Genomic DNA, 23,758 nt, shown 5'->3' on the forward strand with positions numbered 1-23,758 from the left:
ATAAGAGGGACTGGCCTACATTGGTATTATTACAATGTTTTTATGGAAGCGTTTTGTCATGTTCGGGCGGAAGTATTTTTTGCAACGTGTAATTATTTTGGTGATTCATATTTTCTGTTGTTTCGTTGTTTTTCTCGTTACAGATGTCTTTTCTCAGACCACAGTTGGAGGTGCTTACCGCTTAATGTAAAGCCAGACCTAGGAGAGCTATTTCGACATTACTGAAGTCTAAGGCGGATTCTACAACGAAGAGATATAAGGAAGATTTTGAAGTTTATTGAATGAGATGTTTCCGGGGTTCGGTCGGTGCCTCCTTTTCCTGTTAGTTTATGATTGCTTATCTTTTAAGGTTTATAAGATTTCCAGCTCATATGCCTCTTTAGTTATGACTCACGCAGCTCTTAAGTGGTTTCACTCGTCCGGCCTAAGTAACGGCGCCAATCCGTTGGATTTGTCATAATTTGTTGGAGGCTGCTAGGCGTGATAAGCCAGTTGGTGTTTTAAAAAGGCGCCTATATCGGCTGAGATTTTAAGAGTGTCATTGTTAAGTTTGCTGGTCCCTCTGCTAATTAATCTTAACGTCATGCGCGTTGCTTGTATCTACTCGTTAGGCTTTGCGGGGTTTTCCGTTATGATGAACTTAGTAACATCGCGCCCACGCATCTTTGAATTTTTTTCCTGATCATCTCGCAGTCTTTGTTCCCAGGACTAAAAATGACATTTATCGCGAAAGTAATTGTTTATATTAAGGGGTTAGCTAGCCAGTATTTCCCAGTTGCGCTTTTGAAAAGGTATATTTCCATGTGTAATATTGAATTTTCCAGTTCAGTTGCTCTTTTTCGTTCAGTAACATTACTTAAGTCCACCAATTCTTACAAGTTATATGCAGTTAAATTATCATATACCAGATGTAGGGAGATCTTTAAAGAGTGCCTTAAGGAAATAGGGGTGGATCATAAATTGGTGTTTCGTCGGTCGCGATCGTTTCACTGTTATCAAACCTTTTATTCCGTTGGATGTAAGGAGCGTTACATCAATGAAAGTTGTGTGGTTCGAATCCTAATAAGAAAATTACACGATCATGAAATATGGAGAAAATAGAGTGAACAAGAAACGATTCATGTTTACCCAGTGACTCGCTCACCAACGAAAAAATGGTTTTACATTAGTATTATGTCGTCATGATGACGTATTCCATTAGTGGTAGTTAAGAACATAATTTCTCAACGAAACACTCCCTCTCATCGAAAACGGATACACGGATTCTTTGATACTACTAAGTGTTCAGAAAACAGTTAGGTTAACACTGATTAGTAAGAGTTCATAAATTCTTTAGAAGGTCACATGTTCTTCCTTAGGTAGTAGAACCACCAGACGGTGAACAGGTCGTTCGATGGTGACGTAGCCTTTGCCGTCATATTTGGTAACAGGTTCGCCATGTTTTGGATTTTTATACTTTACTTGTACCCTTCGCACGTTTCCATCGGTCCCCGGGAATGTTCTGGATACAAACCCAAGACGCCACTGGCCTCTAACCAGATTGGAATCCTGAATTAGGACAACGTCTCCAGAGTTCAGATTACGGTGAGTAGTATAGGAGTTGGGGGTACGAGCACATTTTTGCAAAAATGTGTTCATACCAACCCAACTCATACTACTTTCCATTTAATGGCTTCCATCGATGGTTTCCATCACATGGGCGTGGTCACATGGGTGTGGTCGCATGGGCGTGGTCATTTTCGGTCTCGTATTCTTGGAAATCTATATGTTTTATATTTCTGCGAATCTATGCCGTAGCGTGGCAGAATGGTTTTAAAATAATATCTTATATAATAGTATAATGAGTTGCCAAGAACTGCATAAAGAACTTGTCAATATGGAAGAAGTGGTCTGTCCATTTTGTAATAAGCAAATCTCGAAACATACGAAAGAAATTGAGCAATGCTGCAGTCAACCTGATATAGTGAATGATAACAATATGCTAGTTTGTAAAAAATGTGGGTCAGTTAATGGATATAAACCGCTTATAGAATTTGTTGATTTTCACTCAAATAAGCATAGATTCCATCGTAAAAGTGTTTACCAAAGAAAATATCATATAGAAAACATAATGAATAATATAGCTGTAAAAAATGGTTTCCAGATTTCTGTAAAAAATATGGATAAAATAATTCGAATTTTTGCGGCTATCGGGGAAGTTGTGAAAGATGTTAACATTGATAGAAAGCGTATGATTAACATAAATTTCATTTTAAAACAAATATTTAAAATGCTTGATCTTCCTTTTGAAAAGGTCAAGACGAGCAAATCCAAAAAGACACTTCAATCATATGAACGATATTGGAAAGACATCCTGTCATTGGCATCAGACCGAATTAATGAAATAGTTAAGGAATGAATTTGTCATTGTATTTAGCGTAGAACTTGTCAACACTAGGACAAACATCAGTCACAAAATCATCTACATTTTTTAATTCTGTGTGAAACGATGGTTGAAAATCACCGCTTCTCAACATGTCTTTTATCGAATTCAAAAGATGCTGATAACTTTGGTATGCGTATGTACAATTTTGTATTTTAAGATCCAGTGATTGGAAATCCATGTAAGACTTGATTAACAAAGCACAAGTGCTTATTGCTACTAGGGCTATACCACCAGTTACAACAGCACTAATAATTCCACCAGTACCAGTTATGACAGAAACAGTGTTTCCTAACAGTTTTAATTTTTTGTAACGTTTCACAGCTTGCTTGTAAGCCCAACACTTTCTATGGTATGCCTTATAATAGCTCTTTAGTTCGTCGACCTGATCTTCTGAGAGTTTGTCTGAAATATGGTTCCAGCTAAATATTCTCTTTTTTCGATCTGTCATATATATGGTTTAGATTGTTAATCGTCTGCATAGACAATATAGTATACCACTGACTTGACCACAAAAAGGTGATCTTTTAATCAGTTTAGTTGTGTATTTTTCTGAAATAGCATAAGTGTAACCTCTACCGAGCTTATGGTGGTCATAAAACCTCCCGGAAGCATCATGTAATACACTATGTGAATTTAATATATCAATCCAACCGAAGATCTTTTCAAGTAACCATGTTAGACAGCCACTACCTGGTCCAAGAAGACCAATTTCACCATCATTGAGTTCAAGAATCTCATTCATAGACATGTCTCTTTTCAAATAGAAACAGTGCAGGTATTGATAAACAAGTGCTGATTTTAATATTTTGTCATTAATGCATGGATGTTTTTCTTTTGCTTCTTGAAAACTATATTCCACAAATCGTAATAAATTGTCGATATACATATATATTGAGTTATATATTTTGAAAATCCACATCACAAATCGAAATGATTTTGAATGAACCTGAACATATTTTTTAATTCATTATCAGACAGAGATTTTGCCCAAACAGCAAAAGCATATAAATCCATTTCACAGAAATTCACAGCAGTGCCATCAGTATGAACCTGACATCCAATAAACATTTCTTGAGCTGAACCTGTCAGAGTGGCAGAAATTGTTTCTGTTTTAATCGCACTGATTGATGTAACGCCTCTAAAGAGTTCTAGATTTGTCCCATTAATACGAATTGTCCAAACTTCGATATTTCCAGAGAGATTCAGCAAAGAAGGAATGTTAAGTCTGCCATTTGACGAGGAACCAAAATCGACATAGACTGTACCATCTCCCCATGGTATATGCACACCGAATCTGACGGCTCCACGCCCCCATTGAAACTGTGATTGATTAGTTATCGCTTTTGTTTTGACAACCAGTATTACTGTGCATTTGTTACCAGAACTACCCGCTATTTCAGAAACATCAAATGATTTTTTTCCAAATAGTCATCACTACCATCGAAACGTATAAAAAACAGTTTTTTCAATGAATCCCTCAGAAGAAGAGGCTTTTTTGAATTGGTTTGTTGTGAAAAATCGATATTATTCGCAGGATCCATCCATGAACTAACTCTGTCATTTGAATCGGCTGTGACTACTGATAAAGCTGGAATTAATGCAATGCTGATTTTGTCTAACACTGGTATACCAGGTAGACTGTTCGAAATAATAAAAGTCGATCTGTCTAACTTCAAATCGAGTTTTTTTTTTATGACAACATGGTTCTCTTCCGTAGCAGCCTTAACGACGAGATTTTTGTCAGTTTCTATATGTCCATCATCATTTACTGAAAGTTGAGCTTGAGCTTGATAGGTAAAATCATCATCAGAGTGATAGTCAATGGTGTATTCAATTTTGTCACCATTGTCGTCAAGAAGATGTGTACCATCTAAATTTTTTACATACAATGTCATATACTGTTGCATTATATAATTCAATTAATCAGTAATGTTTTGTAATGTATAATGTAAACATAAGATCTTACGCCATCCCCATCGTCATCATCAAAATTTATTCGTATGTTTGTTATGTTTTCAAAATATCGATTGATATTGACAGTAAGTATTTTGCTTGTTGAAAAATCTATGTCATAAAATACACTAGCGTTTCCATAAAAAGTTATATCGTGATTCGACTCTGATGGATAATTTTTTTTAGCATAAATTTTTATTTTATCGATATAAATTTTAGTAAATGTTAGAGGTGCTGTTCTAGAAATATTGAAATCACAACCCAGTGATGATTCTGAAGTGGTTCCATAGGCGTAAGACGGTAATATCTTATCAAATAACCCTAAAATTTTATTGTTATTCATATTGATTGGCACATGCATTAAAAATTGATCATTTACAATCTCATAAGCCAATTCGTAATCATAAATTGTGAAATCAAGGTTGTTTTTTGCTTCACCTTTTATACCGTAAATCAGGACATACAATGGTAAAAGAGTTGGGCTTCTATTGTCATAAGTGGATTGAACAGTTACATATAACCGTCTTTCGATAGTTGGTGAAGAACCATCTGGTGATAAGTTCATGATAAAGCGATAATATTTATAATCTGTGTTGGTTTTGACTGTAGTGGTTCTATCAGTGTTCATGTTTCTTTTTTCAAAAGTAACCTGAAATGAATTGAACTCCACATCAAAACCGGTTCTCAGGAAATATATTTCTAAACACACAGTATATTTATCGCTATAATTGTCACGTATCAGTTTGAATAGATTAAAATCGAATCGTCCTTTAAACAGACTGGAACCATCTGCTGCCTTTTGAACATTGAATGAAAATGCTTTTTTGTTGTTTTTATGTGGTGAGTCATTATAGTCGATTAAATTGGCATCCTGTATTCCATAATCTTCTGTAAATTCCCCATCAGCCATAGCATATTTCAGCACATTTTCTCTGTTTGTATGTGTGGTTATATGACTCTTAACTATTTCGTCGTCTACATATTTCTTATTTTTTCTATTTGTTCGTCTGTATATTTATTGTTTTCAGTAGAAACAGTCGCAATGCCGTCATTTACTTGCTTCAAAGTTATGGCATCTTGATTATGTGTGGCGTTTCCGAGATTTATTATTCGTTGATTGTTCATGTCTCGAACAGAAGTCATTACACCGCTTCCATCCAATTTCAATGTTTTTCCAACCTCGGAATCGACATAAGATTTGTTTGTCACATCTCTAGCACCGGTTGGTTGTCCGCAATTTATTATTTTATTCAAAGACATATCCAAATTTCCAGTCATTTTAGAGGATCCGTCTAAACGAAGTGAATCTAAAAATAATCGATCAACGTAACCTTTTCCAGTGGCATCATTTCTACCTGTCGGATTAGCAAGATTGACGATCTTTTTTTGTGACATATTTAAATTTCCAGTCATGTCCTGCGAACCATCACGGAGCACAACCTGATTTGTATTGGGTTTGGTTGATAAACCAGTTTGTAATTGGTGTTTTGTAACAGCGTCAGAATTGCCAGTGCCTTCAGCAAGATTGCTGATTTTATTATTTCCAAAGTCAAAATTGCCAGTTACGGAAATACTTCCATCTTTTTTCAAATAATTAGCCAGCTCCGTTTTGTCAGCTTTAAAATTAAAAGAGCTGTCGACGTAAAATTTATTGGAAGCGTCTGAATGCAATATTGGATCTTTCACTCCTAAGATTCTTTGATTTTTCATGTCGATTGGATTTTGCAATTCTATTTTACCATCGTCAGTATTGAGCACCATGTAAAAACTATGCAAATGCTCACTACTGACAGCGTCACTATGGCCATGTCTAGCAGGGGCTATGTTTTCAACACGTCTGTTATCCATATTAAGGGCGCCCGTCATTGCATTGCTTCCGTCTGTTTTCAAACACCCAGAAACCTCTTTATCAACATAACTCTTAGTAGTTGCATCGTCATTCGTTTGAGGTGAATCTAAATTTCTCAGTTTTTTATTCTGCATATCATAATCACCGTCATCTGTTAGTTTAAAACCAACACCAGGCAATCCTTTTACTATTTCAATAACTTTTTCATGTGAATATGTGTCTTCAGGTAATTTACCATTTGAGTAACTCATATATACAATTGGTTTATATTTTTTCATCGAAATTCTTCTTTACTTGTTTCTTGGGTTTGTCAATATATATAAAACTAAAAGGGTCTCTAGTTGCTTTCTCGTATAATTGTTGTGAGACATTGTTTTCACGACATATGAGACTTTTTTCATTGTTACTAGGAAAATCGTAAATGGCAAAATGTGAGCAGTTTAATCTAATATCTTTTGGTGTCTTATAGTAGCTTTGACTCAAATATATGGCACAGCAGTTTTTATGTCTCCCCTGTATAAAATAGTCAACTAATGGTTTTTGGTTTTTATCACATACGAAATCGTCGAATATCACAATTTTTTGATTGTCACCATTGAGATTTTTTACAGGAATTATTTTATCATTGCTTGCTTCAATGATATCATAACCAGCTTCATCACTAATTGGTTCGAAATCATCCATGAGATTCTGATACTTTGACTGCTCTAAGTTTTTTGCATAAAGGTATATTTTATCAAAATACAACAGATTGTGAATCATATGCATCAGTGTGTTTGTTTTTCCCGAACCAGAAGGTCCACAAATGAGCATGCGGAAGCATCGATCAGGCATAAAATCATGTAGTTGTGTGAAGTTTGTGACAACATCGTCGCCAGTATCATAATTAGGTATCTTCATTTATATTAAATCGTTACATTGTTTCGATAAAATGATGTAGTTAAACATGGTATAACATGGTGTTCAACACGGTGTAAAACGTTATTTTTTATATATGAATTTCCATTTTATGTAACGTAACAATATAACAATAAATGAGTTTACTCAAGTGGAAAGAACTCGCAAAGAGTAAATCTGAATTAGGGGACAAGATCAATTATGTCCATAATGCAATTACAAAGCATGATATTGATCAGAAGACCAGTCAACAGGGATTTTCAAAAGTATTCCAACCAATCACAAGCAAATTAGATGATGTTATTGATAGTAATCAGGCTTTAAGGTTGCCAAGGAAAAAACGACCACTGAAGAAAGGAGAAGTTCCTGATTACGGCATTGATATAGAGGATGAAGTTCCAGATATGAATCTTGGTGATCTATTTGAACAACCTGTTTTGCCACAGCAAGAAAAACAACTGGTGCCAAAACCGCCAACATATGACGAATCTTTACAAGATCTTCTGGAAGGAAAAAAAGAGATGTATGTTGATCCTAAGTACTTTCCTGAAGAACCAGAATTACCACCAGAATATGATGATGACGATGCGATCGATTATGGAATGGATGAAGAAGATATGGAAAATGAGATATTAGGTGATCTTGGTATACCAAATTATGATTCTGTTGAAAAGGTAATAAATCAACAAGAAATGACTGAACGAAAAAACAAAAAATATCTCAATAAGATTGTCAATGCGGCTAAATTTAAAAGAAATCAATTGAAAGCCTACAAAGGAAACGTTACAAAGCAATACAAAAGTGGGAATATAACGGAAGCTGATAGGCAAGAGGAAAACAAAAGAGTGGATCGCGCTATGAAAACTCTGAATGAATACATAAAACATTATCAAAATAAAATGGAAACAATGAAAGGTTCTGGCAGGAAAAAACAGAAAGGTGGTAATGTGATATTTTTCAACAAACCGAAAGAACTCATAAAAAATTGGATTTAATCATTGGTGAGATATTGGCTGGCAATACAAGCATTGACATGCGAAATATGGGTGTTTCTATATTGGACACATTATTGAAAATGACAACAATTAACAAATCACAATATGGTAAATTATACAAACAATATTTCAAAATTTAATGTAACCTAATCACATAATGGAACGAGAGATAGTTTTATCATCTTACAGTGTGAAAAATCAAGGGAACAATAAACCAGAAGATTTTGCAACAAATTTCACCAGACCTGTAACTCTAGACAATAATAAGCACTACGTTATCGGTCTTAACAGAGTCATTAACATGTCATTCACTTGGTTCAATGTCAATGCTGGGTACAAAAATCAATTAATCAAATACAGCTCCGATAATGGTTCAACTTTTAAGGACATTACCTTTCCAGCTGGGGTATGGAATTATACGGACTTTGACAGACATATTAAAAATGTGACGAAAACTGGTGATACGTATCCGATGACTCTTGAATTCAACGAAACAACATTCAGAGTCACGGTTACATTAGCTGCAAATTACCAACTTGATTTAAGAGCAAGTAATTTTAATGACCTGATCGGTTTTGATAAAAAGATATTAGCAAGTGGAACGCATATTGGACCAAGAGTGCCAAATCTCAGTCAAGACACAGACGTACTCAATATTCATTGCGATTTGGTAAACGAAAGTTTAGTTGACGGCGAAGAAACAGACATCATTTATTCATTCTCAACTAGTGTACTAAAACCAAGTTACTCCTTCACCCTCGAACCACAAAGAGTTACATTTAATCCTGTGAACAAAACTACAATTTCATCAATCAGAATCATGATAACAGATGGAAAAAGAAGATTAGTGGATCTAAATGGAGCGGATACGTCTTTTTCGCTGATTTTAAAAAGTATCTAATGTAACAGTATAATGAAACCGTATGAATTTAAGAGGTTTTACCATCCAAAACTTGGTAAATTTGTATTTCAACACAAAGGGTCTGGGCTTATCTTAGACAACATTTTCAAACCGTTAAAGAGTGTGGCATCATCTGTTTTCAAGAAATTCGCCAAGCCATTAGCCAAGAAGGCATTAGAATCAGGGGTTTCCCATGCAGGTGATAAAATTGGCAAGACGGTGGCAGAAAAGTCAGGAGACCTAATAATGAAAAAATTAGCAAATTTGAGAAAAGGAGCCACAACACCAACACAAAAAGCAATTGTTCCATCCTTGCCCATTGAACAGAAACAGCAAGATGAAAGCGCTGACATGATACTAAATAGATTGATCTCCGGTTCTGGAAGAAGGCGTAGATTTTTCAAATAAATAACATGACAGCAAAATTATATAATACAATAGTATAAATGGCTTTTAGAACAAGTGAATTATTGCAAAGAAATGAGTTGGTGCGTTTCCAACTTGATGATGTAATTAGAGCCCCTGGAAATAATCAACATCAAGAAAAGAACGGTTATAGATTCACCATCAACGACCGGAGTTCTTTCTATGATTGGTACAATGCTTATTTCGAGGTTCAATTCCAGTTACAAAAAATAGCAGATGGAGCTGGTTATGCAGCAGCCGATAGAATAACGGTGATAAACGGATCTCATTCATTGATTGCACATATGATGATTAAAAGTGCTGGGAAAATTGTTTATGATACTGACAATCTACATAAGGTCACTTTTGTGAAGAATCTGTTGGAATATTCTGATGATTACAGCAGATCAGTCGGTAAAAACAGTTTTTGGTATTTAGACACAGATGGTACGACAGCCAATACTAATTCAGGATATGAATCTAGAAAAGTGCTTACACAAGCTACCAACAATGATGGAACGGGAGGAGCAAAAAATGTGAATTTGATCATACCTCTCAATCGTTACAGTTTTTTTGAAGAGTTGCAGGATAAAATGTTGGTTCCTATGCAGTTACAATTCAATTTGAATCTCCAGAACGACAATGAACTCATCAATATGGCAGCAGGAACAGATGCCGGCAGAGTAGTTTTGAACAGATTTCTACTATGGGTTCCAAAATTAACACCAAAAGACAGTATGTACGACAAATTTGTAAGCTCTTTCATGAAAGAACACAAATGGACATATCAGCGTGAACTATATGCAGTGTCAGCACCTGCTAGAGTCAGTGGTTTTTTTCAGATTTCTTCCAGTATTGACAATGTCAAAGCAATTTTTGTTTATCTACAACGGGCTAAAACCAGAGTTGCAACTCAAAATCCATATATACTTGATACCTTCAAACTGAATGAAGCAAACGCAAACAGTTATTTAACAACATGCAGACTCGAATATGGCAATGGTGTTTTCTACCCAGAAACAGAATATGACAGTGAAAGCAAAGTGAGAATATTCAATGATCTCATGTCTTATGCAATGCGAAAAAATGATTACAACACCGGAACCCAGTTGAATCTTGCCAATTATAACAGCCTGTATTCACTGATCTATTTTGATCTCTCATATCAAGCAGAGAAAGTAACAAGAGACCCTAAACAGTTGATTTTCAGGTATAAAATAAGTGCCAATAGTGCAGCAGATTTCAATGTCCATGCAGTTGTATTGTACGAAGAGTCGGTTGTTATTGACAAGGTGGGTAATGAATTGGTTATAGTTTAATCCCATGAATGACACATATTTATTTGTATATGTTTTGTGACTGGAATTATGTAACATATATTATATGACTGAACTTCATCAAATAAACGTAAGACTGTCAGATAATCAAAAAAAGAATCTGAGTAATGCTTACCATAAAAGGGAAACAATTGTTCTAAGACTGACAAATGATTCTCTTAATGGAAACGACACTCTTTATGTTCCAGCAATGGTGAAAAAACGATTGCAAAAAAATGGACAATTGAACAAAGGAATGGACATTAAGCTTGCCAAGACCAATATCAGAAAACAAGTAGGCGGAAGTCTTTTGAGCACCGTATTGTCACTTGGTATGAGAGCTCTTCCAGCAATTGGTAAAACCCTTGGGTTGAGTGCTCTTGGTGGTTTAGCAGAAGCCGGAGCTAAAAAATTGTTAGGATCTGGTCAAAAAGGTGGTGCTATGCCATTACCCATGATGATACCTTTCAATGCAATCAATCAACTGATGCCATATCTGAATATGTTTACAACCAAACAGCAAAGAGACATAATGAATGCGGCTCAAACAGGATCTGGCGTTAAAATAACACCGACTAAAACACAATCAGGTGGATTTCTAGGAACTCTGTTGGCTTCCGTTGGAATTCCTATGGCTGTTAATCTGGTGAAAAAGCTGTTTACAGGGAAAGGAGCACCGAGGGTAGGTAGACCAAGATTGCATGGTGAAGGAGCACCTAGAATTGGAATGCCCCCTCCATTTTACAGTTATCCGCCATATGTGACTGGTAATGGTAGAAAAAAAAAAACATCCTCAACCAAAAAAGGAAAAGGGTTACTATTGGGAAAAAACAGTCCATTCAATGGCATACCCATTTTGGGGGCAATATTGTGAAACCAAAATTTCACAAAAAAATACCTATGTCCAACCACGATCTGAAAAAATGGTGCAAATATTTAAACATTCCGATCAATGATGTACTGTCAAGAGATGAAAAAGTTCCACATAACCATAAACAGGCGTTATTTATTTACAATCTGGAACCAGCTTATATGTCAGGATCTCACTGGGTAGCCACTTATGTTAAGGATAATGTAATAAATTATTTTGATTCGTTTGGTATGCCACCTTTTCAAGAGATTGTAAATCACGCCAAAAAGAAAAATCTGACTTTGTTACATCAAAACAATCAGATACAAAACATACAAACAACAACTTGTGGGTATTTCTGTTTATACTTTCTGAATGAAATGAATAAGGGTAATTCGTATTATGATTTATTACAAGTATTCGACATAAATGATACAATGAAAAATGAGAGATTTATCGAATATTATTTCAGAAATATCTAACTTATATGTATTATGAAATCATATTGTGTTAAACAAAAGAAAGTGACTGAATGTGTTGAACCTTCAGGTTACAAAACAGCTAAAAATGGTAGACTAATGTTCTTTTGCACTTGTGCTGAATGTGGTATTACAAAGACCAAATTTGTTAAAAAACAGGGAAACTAAACAGCCCGTTGGGAGCGGGCTTATTTGGTGATATTGCTAATACAGGAACAGAATTATTTTTTAACTAAAGGAGTACCTTATCTTGGCAAAAAAGCAGTTGAAATGGGAAGATATTATGGTTCCGAATTAATGAGAGACCCAAGATTGCAGAAAAAAGCAATCGATTATGGTTTGAGAAAAATGAATCCTCTACTTCATAAAGTGGGATCAGAAGCTCTCAATCAATTGTCAACGAAAGTAAGACCCAAAAAGAAATACACAACCAATAGGAAAGATCTTGATGGCGGTGCTGTTGACATTCACAAAGCTATTGGTAAATTACCGAAACCAAAAGGCGGATGGACATTACCTGGGCATCATTACACAGGACCTTATAATGATTTAGAAAATCAACTGAAGTATGACCCAAAAACTGGTCAAATATTGGAAATATATGATATGCCCACTGGCAAAACTGATGCAATAGCAATGCAACACGATGTTGATTATTCCGTCTGCAAGGATGACAGGAAATGTAAAAACAAAGCAGATAGGAAAATGGTTCAAGCTTTAGACAACGTACCGTATAATGAAAGACAATGGGGGCATTGGTTGGCAAGAAATGTTATCAATACAAAGCAGAAACTAGGTCTTGGAGTTTCAAAAAACGGAAAAAGCCGTCGGGTAAAGAAAACTGGCAAGAAAAATTAGCAGATGAATTACATGCATCCATAAGACGCAACTTTACTCGGCGGCGTGTAATCGTAAATCATATTGATGAAATATGGGCAAGTGATCTAGTTGAAATGCAACAGTTTAGTAAATGGAATAAAGGTTACCGATATCTTCTTATGGTCATCGATGTCTTCAGCAAATACGGTTGGATTGTCCCATTGAAGGACAAGAAAGGTGAATCCGTTACTGAAGCATTCAAATCAATATTCAAGGAAGGTAGAAAACCACAATATCTGTGGGTTGATAAGGGAAAGGAGTTCTATAACAAACACTTGAAGGACTTATTAGACAAAAATGGGATACTTATGTATTCAACCGAGAATGAGGAGAAATCCTCAGTGGTTGAAAGGTGGAATAGAACAATTAAATCCAAAATGTGGAAACAGTTCACTGTTCAAGGTAATACACAGTATTTAGACATGCTGCCCAAACTAGTAAAACAGTATAATAATACAAAACATTCAAGCATAAAGATGACACCTGTTGAAGCATCTAATAAGAGGAATAAAGGTATAGTTTACTTCAATCTATATGGTGATACAGAAACATTAAAACAAAAACCAAAATTCAAGGTTGGTGATAAGGTTCGAATATCTAAGTATAAACGGAATGTGTTCGACAAGGGTTATACACCAAATTGGACTGAAGAAGTGTTTACAGTTGATAAAATTCAATACACCAATCCAATAACTTACAAGATAAAAGATCTAAGAGGTGAAGATATTCAAGGGAGTTTTTATGAACCTGAATTATTGAAAGCTAAACAGGATATTTTTCGTATTGATAAAGTAATTCGGAGGGACCATAAAAAGAAACAAGCTCTAGTGAAATGGAAGGGATACAGCGATGATTTCAATAGTTGGATACCATTGAAAGACATTGAAAACATATGAATCGTTTTTGGCTATGTTTAAACGCACCTTGATAAATATATAAGAAAATAATATATAGTACATGTATATATGGACAAGTTCGAAAATGAAGAAAAGTTTGGTTTCTATTATGAGAGCGATCAGGACTCTGGTTCAGATTCCGATTGGACGCCATCGCAAGAAAGTATATCTGAAGAAAGCTGCTCAAGTTCGCAAGAATCTGAGTCGTCACAAGACAGTGATGAATCTGTGTAAGTAATAATTATATGACCTTCAAAGGAAGCCAAATAATAGAAACCATGGTTGTCAGAAAAGTAGTCACAGAAATGATTTGTGACGTGATAGTGAATAACGCGGCTTACATGCATTACGTGCGAACAAAAGGGATGCCATTGTTGTATCGTGCATTGAAAACAAAAGGACCGGAAAGAGAAATCAAGAGAATGTTTCATAACATGGATGCCAAAATGGATTTTTTGTTCAGAGAGTTTCAAAGATACCGTAAATTTTTGGCACCATTGAAATTGATACAAGCGCAAAATATATAAGAATAAAATCTAAACATATAGTATGAACTCAAAATCATTATTCAATGCTTTAATGTCCCATGTAATTCGTGATCCTTCGTTGAAAGTCTTTTTGGAAGATTTGATTTATTCCGATGTGTTGTCTGTCATTCATCCACCCGTTAAATTGAAATTGGTGCATTTCAATAAAAAATTAATGGTCATGGTAACAGATGGAAAAAAAATCTTTGTAATGGATCCCGATGACATAAACGACGACATGTTGCAACAGATAAAACAAGCTTTCAGCAAATACAAACCAAATGAATCTGAAGATGATTCTGAAGATGATTCTGATTAAAACCATATAAAAGAATAATGTCTCTGTATATAATATGGAAACTTCAAAACGAGGTCCAAAGAAACAATTCACTGACAAAGAGATTCAAGATCACAAAAACAAATATGGCCGAGAAACTGAATGGTATTGTGTCATATGCAACAATGGCAAAAATTATGCCATGAGGGGAAAACATCAGCATTTGAAAACTGTATATCATAAACTGCATATGAGAATTCATGAATTGGAAAACCAATAAATATATAGTTTGCCAAATTTTTCACAGTTGAAATCAATCGAGCCACGGTTGGTTTCAACTCAAAAGACATTTAAAAAGATGTTACTTGTTATAATATATAGAGTATGAAAAATAATATCTCAAGTAATATTATGAATCATGCAAGTTTAGAAAATCTAAGCAAATCGGATTTAATCCAAATAATAAAAAATTTAACAAAACCAATTCCAGCACCGAGGACTAGAAGACCAATACCAACACCTCGCAAGAGTGTGCGGCAAATGGTGCAAGATTATGAGGACAACATAATTCCACCTCCACCAGAGTTCCGAGATGGATACAGACCTGTGGCTGCTCCAAGGACAAAGCGTTTTGCTCCAGTGGCAGCTCCAAGAACCAAAAAACAACCCGTTCCATCACCAAGGACCATAATACAAGAAACGAACAAAGCTTTAAAAGGTTTCACAAAGTCTTATGAAATCAACATAAAAAACAGCAAAGACCCACTTATGCAACTGCAAAATACAAGAAAGGCTGTTGCCATACATATCAAAAAAATATTAAAATCAATGAAAGGTCTAAAGTTTGTTGAAACACTTAGAGTAACATTTGAAAAGCAAACAGGGCGAGAAGAAAAAATTATGAAAACAGCGTATTTCAACAGTCAACCCCAAACAATAACAAATGACACACAAATTGAACTAGCTTTATCTTTGTCAAAACAAGTCATACTAAACAAGATTGCAGTTTGGATTTCAGAAGGATCTGGTTGGACTATTCAATCTGTTGAAAATCATTATATCAATGTGGTAAAATACGAACCAATGAAAGGATCATCATACATTAAACTACCAAATGAACTCAGAAACAGTTCTCAAAGTTTAATAAACATAAAAAACAGTGACAATGAATGTTTTAGATGGTGCCATATTCGACATCTTAATCCTCAAGACAAAAATCCCCAAAGAATAAAAAAATCAGATAAAGCATTCATTAAAAAATTAAATTATTCAGGAATTGAATTTCCAGTCACTACCAAACAGTACAACAAAATAGAAAAACATAATGCAATCAACATCAATGTGTTTGGTTATGAAGAAAAACAAAAATATCCCATTCATGTGTCAAAAGAAAAGTATGAAGATTGTATGAATCTGCTTCTTATAACAGAAAATGAAAACAAGCACTATGTATTAATCAAAGATTTCAACAAGTTTATGTACAATCAAACAAAGCACAAAGAGAGAAAACATTTTTGCATGTATTGTCTTCAATGCTTCAGCTCTGAAAGAGTATTAACTGATCATAAAGAAAACTGCATACAAGTAAATGGAGCACAAGCAATTAAAATGCCAACAAAAGATGACAACATACTAAAATTCAATAATGCCCACAAACAAATACCCGTTCCATTTGTAATATATGCAGATTTTGAAGCCATAACTGAAAAAATACATGGATGCCAACCCAATGATGATAAATCATACACAGAGGCTTATCAGAGACACACAGACTGTGGTTATGGATATAAGGTTGTGTGTTGTTATGATGATAAATACACAAAACCAGTACAAATTTATAGAGGTGAAAAAGCTGTTTACAAATTTATGGAAGCCATGCTGGATGAAGTCAAATACTGCAAGAAGATTATGAAAAAATATTTCAATAAACCATTGAGAATGACTAAAGATGATGAAGAAAAATTCCAAAAAGCTGATGAATGTCATATCTGCAATAAGAAATACAATGAAAATGATGTGAGAGTTAGAGACCATTGCCATATCACAGGTAAATACAGAGGATCAGCTCACCAAGATTGCAATCTTAACTTTCGGATAACTGAGAAAATACCAGTCATGTTTCACAATCTCCGGGGTATGACAGTCATTTTATAATGCAAGAAATTGGTGAGACAGTCAAAAAGCATACATACACAAACAAGAAAGGTGAAACATGTCAAATGAATATCAATGCCATACCAAACAACATGGAAAAGTATATGGCTTTCATGCTTGGTAATCATCTGACCTTTATTGATAGTTTTCAATTCATGAGCTCAAGTCTTGATAAACTAGTGAGCAACCTACCAAAAGAAGCATTAATATATACTTCACAAAAATTCAAAAACGAAAAACTTGATTTGATGAGCAAGAAGGGAGTATACCCATATGACTTTATGGACAGTTTTGAAAAATTCAATGAAACGCTGCCACAAAAAGAAGAATTTTACAGTATATTAAATGATGAGCATATCTCAGGTGATCAATACAAACATGCTCAAAATGTATGGAACACTTTTAATCTCAAAAACATGGGTGAGTATCATGACTTGTACCTCAAATCAGACATCCTTTTGTTAGCTGATGTATTTGAAAACTTCCGAAAGACCTGCCTGCAATACTACAAATTAGACCCATGTCATTATTTTACCAGTCCTGGGCTTTCCTGGGATGCTATGTTAAAGATGACTGACATTAAATTGGAGCTTATGACTGACATTGATATGTTTCAATTCATCGAAAAGGGCATGCGTGGTGGTACATCATACATAGCAAATCGATACGGCAAAGCTAATAATAGATACATGAAAACGTATGATGAGAAGGCGCCCTCAAAGTATATAATGTATCTAGATGCTAACAATCTGTATGGTTGGGCTATGTCACAATATCTGCCAACTGGCGGATTCAGATGGATGACTAAAAAACAAATTGACAAAATAGACTTATCCGAGTATAAAGAAGATAGCAATAAAGGTTTGATATTAGAAGTTGATTTGGAATATCCCAAAGAATTACACGATCTGCATAATGATTATCCACTAGCAGCCGAAAAGGTCAAAGTCAACAAAGATATGCTTTCTAATTATTGCCAAGAAATAGCTAATAAATTCAAAGTGTCAACTGGCTTAGTTCATAAACTGATACCTACATTAAGCAACAAAGAAAAGTATGTTCTTCATTATAGGAACCTACAATTGTACACCGATCTTGGTTTGAAAATAACTAAAGTCCATCGAGTACTAGAGTTCAATCAATCCGCATGGTTAAAGCAATATATCGATTTCAATACGCAGAAGAGAACCAATGCCAAAAATGCTTTTGAGAAAGACTTCTTCAAGCTTATGAATAACAGTGTATTTGGAAAAACAATGGAAAATATTAGAAAGCGAGTAGATGTCAGATTGGTAACTGATGAAAACAAACTGTCAAAAATGGCTGCTAAACCAACATATGTCAGTAGCAAGATCTTTAATGAAAATCTAGTGGCAGTGCATAAAATCAAAGAAACACTAACCCTAAACAGGCCGGCATATGTGGGTATGTGTATCCTAGATCTTAGTAAGACACTAATGTATGATTTCCACTACAATTATATCAAACAAAAATACGGCAGCAGAGCGAAATTATTATTCACAGACACAGACAGCTTGACCTATGAAATTGAAACTAATGATGCGTATCAAGACTTTTGGAATGATAAAGACAAATTCGACAACAGTGATTATCCCGAAGATTCACAATATTTCGACAAGACAAACAAAAAAGTAATCGGTAAATTCAAAGACGAGGCAGCAGGTATACCAATAACCGAATTCGTCGGATTGAGATCGAAAATGTATTCATATATGAAAGACAATGACAAAGGCGGAAAGACAGCAAAGGGAATCAAGAAAAATATTATCAAGAAGAACATCACTCATGCAAATTATAAAAACGTATTATTCAACAACAAGCAAATGCATCATACCATGAAAACCATCAGAAGCAACTTGCATCAAATCGGAAGCTATGAACTTAATAAAGTGTCATTATCTTGCTTCGACGATAAGCGGTACATACATAACAATGGCATGACAAGTTATGCATACGGACACCATAAAATCCATTCTGCCACGCTACGGCATAGATTCGCAGAAATATAAAACATATAGATTTCCAAGAATACGAGACCGAAAATGACCACGCCCATGCGACCACACCCATTTGGCCACGCCCATGTGATGGAAACCATCGATGGAAGCCATTAAATGGAAAGTAGTATGAGTTGGGTTGGGATGAGAGCATTTTTACAAAATGATCTCATACCCCCAACTCCTATACTACTACGGTGGGCTGTATGCCATTTTTGCTTCACAATTAAATCTGGAAAATATGTTCTGGTCCATTTCTTCCAGAAGCCATCTATTATATGTTGGATAAATTCAAAACGGTGTTTGGGAGTTGTAGATTCCTTGAAAGGACCACTAGGTTCTCGCGTGGTTGATCTGCCTAACAGAAGGTCATTCGGGCATAAATATGAGCCATCGTCGGGTGATGTTGGGTGTCTGCCTATAGGCCTTTCGTTAACGGGGTTGGCGACTTCGTAGAATACAGTTTGAAGTTCGGAGAATGTCAGAATACTTTCTCCAATAATGGCTGTAAGCGCTCTCTTAACAGATTTAATAAGAGATTCTGATGCTCCATTTTGCCATGGTGCATCAGCAGGTGTAAAGTTCCATTGAAATCCCTCCATAACTCCAAAGCTCTTCAATTGTTCCCTTTCCCATGACTTTGTGACACTTTGTAATGCTCGATTAGCTGCGACGAGCTGTGGACCGTTGTCAGAATATATCTTACGTGGATATCCCCTCAATGACGCAAATTTCCTCAGTACCATCAAAAACTTCTCTGTACTGTAGTCTGGTGCCAGGTCCAGGTGAACAGCTCTCGTTGCTAAACAAGTGAAGATGACGCCATACGCTTTAGATGTGGTTCGTTTCTTAACTTCATCACGAATTGTGAAAGGACCAAATAAGTCAATGGATGTGGAATACCATGGAGGAGCTGGTTTAAGCCTTTCTATAGGAAGATTTCTCATTACTTGTTCTGACAGTTTCTTGTCTAATCTTTTGCACACAATACAGTTGAACTTGATGGATTTAACTAGTTTGAGTAACTTAGTTATCCAGAACTTTGAGCGAATTTTGCTGGCGGTAGTCAAAACACCGTGGTGCCCTTTCTCATGAACGTGTCTTGAATAGAGTTTGGCAAGAGAAAATGAGAGGACAGAGAGGGAGGCTCCCGGTCCAGTCTTTGGGATAGGTCATGTCCACGAAAGTTATTTTTAGACGAGCGGAAGTCTTCCGAGACGTCCGCATGCAAGCCAACCTCTCTTTTCACTAAGAACCTGAGAGCGAGGCAAGACTGCATGCGGACGTCTCAGAAGACAGACGTCCGCTAGAACAAAGACTTCCGCTGGTCTAAAAATAACTTTCGTGGACATAACATATCCCGGCCAACACCCTGAGCCTCCCTCTCTGTCCCCTCATTTTCTCTTGAGTTTGGATAATCGATGTTGGTATGGGAGAAGTATGACGTCTCCTTTACTGTAGCTCATTTCCACCCATTCCTCCCCACGACCACTTATTACATATATCCCCAGAGGGCAAGACGATTTTTAGATACAATCAGGCTACTTGCAAATCCTCCACCTTGTCGTGGCCACTTTGCATAAGCACAGGATCCGTAAGCGTCATTCGAGGCATCGCTGAAGATGACAAGAGATGGATCACCAACTGCGTCTGACGGTTTCATGCATCTCTTAAATCTGACATGATTCATCTCGGGTAATTCATTAAAGAATATCAACCATTGGTGTCTATTCTCTTCGGGGATTGGATCATCCCAGTCTAGTTTCTCATTGCTTGTCCATAAGCGTCGCATTAAGATTTTAGCTCGAACGGTAAAGGGTCCTGCGAGTCCAAGAGGGTCGTATATGCTGTTTATTTGTGACAATATCATTCGCTTGGTAAATTGCGGTGGGAAGTTCTGGTTTTCCACATGTTGTGTAACATTTTGAGTTTTGCGGTGTTTCTTCTTCTTTAGGTACAGATTCAACTTCGTCTTAAAGCGTAATTGATCGTGGTCTGGGTCCCATATCACTCCAAGTACCTTTTCGGAGAAAACATTTGGTTCGTTTGGTACGAATGTCTCCTCTCGACTCTCCGCGCTGTGTGATAATATCCATTCTTTGAGTTTGAATCCTCCTTTGCTAATCAGTTTCTCTATATCTTCGGTAACCTTCTTTGCTGTTTGCAGGTCCTTTGTACTTTCGATTATATCATCCATATACGTATTACTTTGTATGATCTTCGCTGCGACGGGATAATCTTGACTCCCCATTTCGGCTGTCTTGCGAAGTGCCAATGTTGCGATCGTCCCCGAAGGCTTATCTCCGAAAGATACTCTTTGTATAACGTAAGTATCCGGTTCCTTCGACACGTCCATATTTCGCCACAAGAATCTGTGCGTGTGTTGATCAATCAAAGTTGTTTTGACGGTATGGTACATTTTGCTGATGTCTCCCATGAATGCTACTTCGTTTTCTCGAAATCGTATTAGTACTCCAAGCAAATTGTTGAGAAGATCTGGTCCTTTGGCCTAGTAGTCATTCATGACATGGCCCATGTAGTTCGCGCTACTATTGAAGACTATCCTCACAGGGGTCGATTTGGAATCTGGTTTCAGAACCTCATGATGGGAGATGTAGTGTACGGGGCCTTTGTAATTGTCTATCTCGTCTTTAGAAAGTTTGTGTGCTACTTCTCTGTTCACCATATCCTTGACTTGATTGTCGTACACTGTAGCATGTACCGGAGTCTTTGCGAGTCTCCTTTCAGTAGAGGCGAGCATTGCTAATGCAACTTTACGATTATCTGGTAGATCCATCGGATCTTTAATCCACGGATACTCTGCGATCCATCGGTTAGTTTGTTTGTCATACGAGAGATTTTTCTCGATCAATGCTAGGTCCCTTTCTTCTTTGATAGTGTAGTCTTTGCTGCCTATTGCGCATTTGCCGCACTTGCAGCTACCACAACGTGGATTGCACTCAACGCCTAGATACTCAATGTTGTAGAAATCGTCTATCTTGACTTTGAAACTGTGATTTACTGTAGCCTAGTGAAGTTCGTGTCTTGTGTTCGAATTTTCGATTAACGGATGTGTCCCGCCGACGCATCGCCCGAATCGGTTCTTCAGCAGTAATAGGTGTTCGACACATTGCTCTCTGACAGGGTGATAGGCGGCATATTCATGGCCTATTAGAACATCAACAGGTCCGGTGGATCGCTGAAGTTCGTCTTGCGCTACATTGTTGAATAGGTGTGTCACTCCGTCCATGTTTATCCTCTCGATGTCGGACGTAATCTTGTCTATACCATATACTTCGAATTCCACTCAACCATTTTTTCGTTGGTTGTGAACCTGAGCGAGTCACTGGGATTCGAACCACACAACTTTCATTGATGTAACACTCCTTACATCCAACGGAATAAAAGGTTTGATAACAGTGAAACGATCGCGACCGACGAAACATTCGGAAACCGGGACGGATAACACATTGATGGCAGACGAAGCCAAAGGCATACGGTGTACAGCCAAAGCAAGATTCACAAGGAAAAGAAATTAACTCCTTAAATCAATAGACGCGAATCAAGGACGCAAAATGGTTGAAGGTAACTACCTAAATCTTACCGAGGCATGGGACATAGTTGAAGGTAAGCATGATTTGTACACGTTGTTCTTAACCGAGGAAGAACAAAAAGCCGCGGAAACATGGATTTTAGAATTACAGGAACTGTTCGCAGAAGCAAAGGCATACAAGATCAAGTATATACAGAACGTAATTAGAGAAGAAAACAGTGCGCGCGAGGACACTATACGTCAAGAATCAACGAGGAAAGAGCGTGCGGAAATTGAACGAATGACAGGAAAGGCTCTATTAAAGCGTGACAGCGCGCAAGCAGTATTTGAGGCATTGCATAGCAATACTACGCACGCTATTCAGTCCGACGCGATTGCTATACCCTCATTATAAAGGCTACTAACCCAGTTGGAAGACGCATTTACAAATTGCAAACAAACGAGATGTTTATAGATCTTGCAGAACACGACAAGGCCGCAACCGCCATAAAATGGGCCGCCGAAATACAATGCCGATTCAACGAAATCATTGAACGAGTCTCGGCGTACATCGGTGAGAAAGAGCCCAAACCAGTAGGACAAGAAACTCATGCACCCTTCAATCTTCAACTAGAAAAAATAAGAATGCCGCGATTTGAAGGCGAAATTCGAACCTATCCGCAATTCAAAAGAGACTTTCAAAGACAAGTCATGCTTCATCTTCGGAGCGATGATATCTCATACGTACTACGCTCATGCCTAGGCAACGAACCAGCGAACACCGTGAAAAGCATCGACGACGACACCACAGAAATGTGGAAAAGATTAGACGAGACATACGGAGACCTTCAAAAGTGGCAGACGTCATTATCGACGGAATACGTAGAACCAGAATGATCAGAGATGGAGAAGAAAAGAGATTCACTGAATTTGTTGAAATCATAGAAGACGGTTACAGAGACCTCAGACGATTGGGTTTGGAAGCAGAAATAACAACCACGAGCTCAGTAAGCATCATCGCGTAAAAGCTGCCCCCAGACATACGACGAAAATGGGCCGAAATAGTTAGCGCAGAAAACAGCACTGTCAACAAATCAGATAAATTTCCATCTCTTCTCAAGTTTTTACAGAACCAGCGCGGAGCAATTGAATATGATAATGCCTCACTGAGAGCGCCATTAGTACCATCGAAGGCCGTAATTCATCATACCATAGCCAAGGATGAAACTGATTTTAAGAGTCAAAGAACGACGCAGAGGAGATGCTTGATCCATGATGATGCAAAACATTCAACAGAAGATTGCAGAGTCTACTTATCAAAACCCATAAGTGATAAAATAGCACTCTTAAGAGAGAAGGGAGCCTGCTGGTCTTGTTTAAAATCGGGTCATCGAATGCAAAGTTG

The 23,758-nt window shown here is 36.7% G+C and overlaps 2 protein-coding genes across 2 annotated transcripts; both read right to left on the reverse strand.

Annotated features, from left to right (window-relative positions):
* Positions 1 to 18,934: 18,934 nt before the first annotated feature.
* On the reverse strand, positions 18,935 to 19,768 carry LOC138025381 (uncharacterized). The gene has a single exon (XM_068872598.1). It carries the CDS (start codon positions 19,766 to 19,768, stop codon positions 18,935 to 18,937), a length of 834 nt encoding a protein of 277 aa, XP_068728699.1.
* A 548-nt stretch (positions 19,769 to 20,316) lies between these two features.
* LOC138025382 (uncharacterized) lies at positions 20,317 to 21,177 on the reverse strand. The gene has a single exon (XM_068872599.1). The coding sequence runs from the start codon at positions 21,175 to 21,177 to the stop codon at positions 20,317 to 20,319; it is 861 nt and encodes a 286-aa protein (XP_068728700.1).
* Between the last annotated feature and the right edge of the window lie 2,581 nt (positions 21,178 to 23,758).

Source organism: Montipora capricornis, chromosome 12 (genome assembly GCF_036669925.1).
Source record: "Montipora capricornis isolate CH-2021 chromosome 12, ASM3666992v2, whole genome shotgun sequence".
Taxonomy (NCBI): domain Eukaryota; kingdom Metazoa; phylum Cnidaria; class Anthozoa; order Scleractinia; family Acroporidae; genus Montipora; species Montipora capricornis.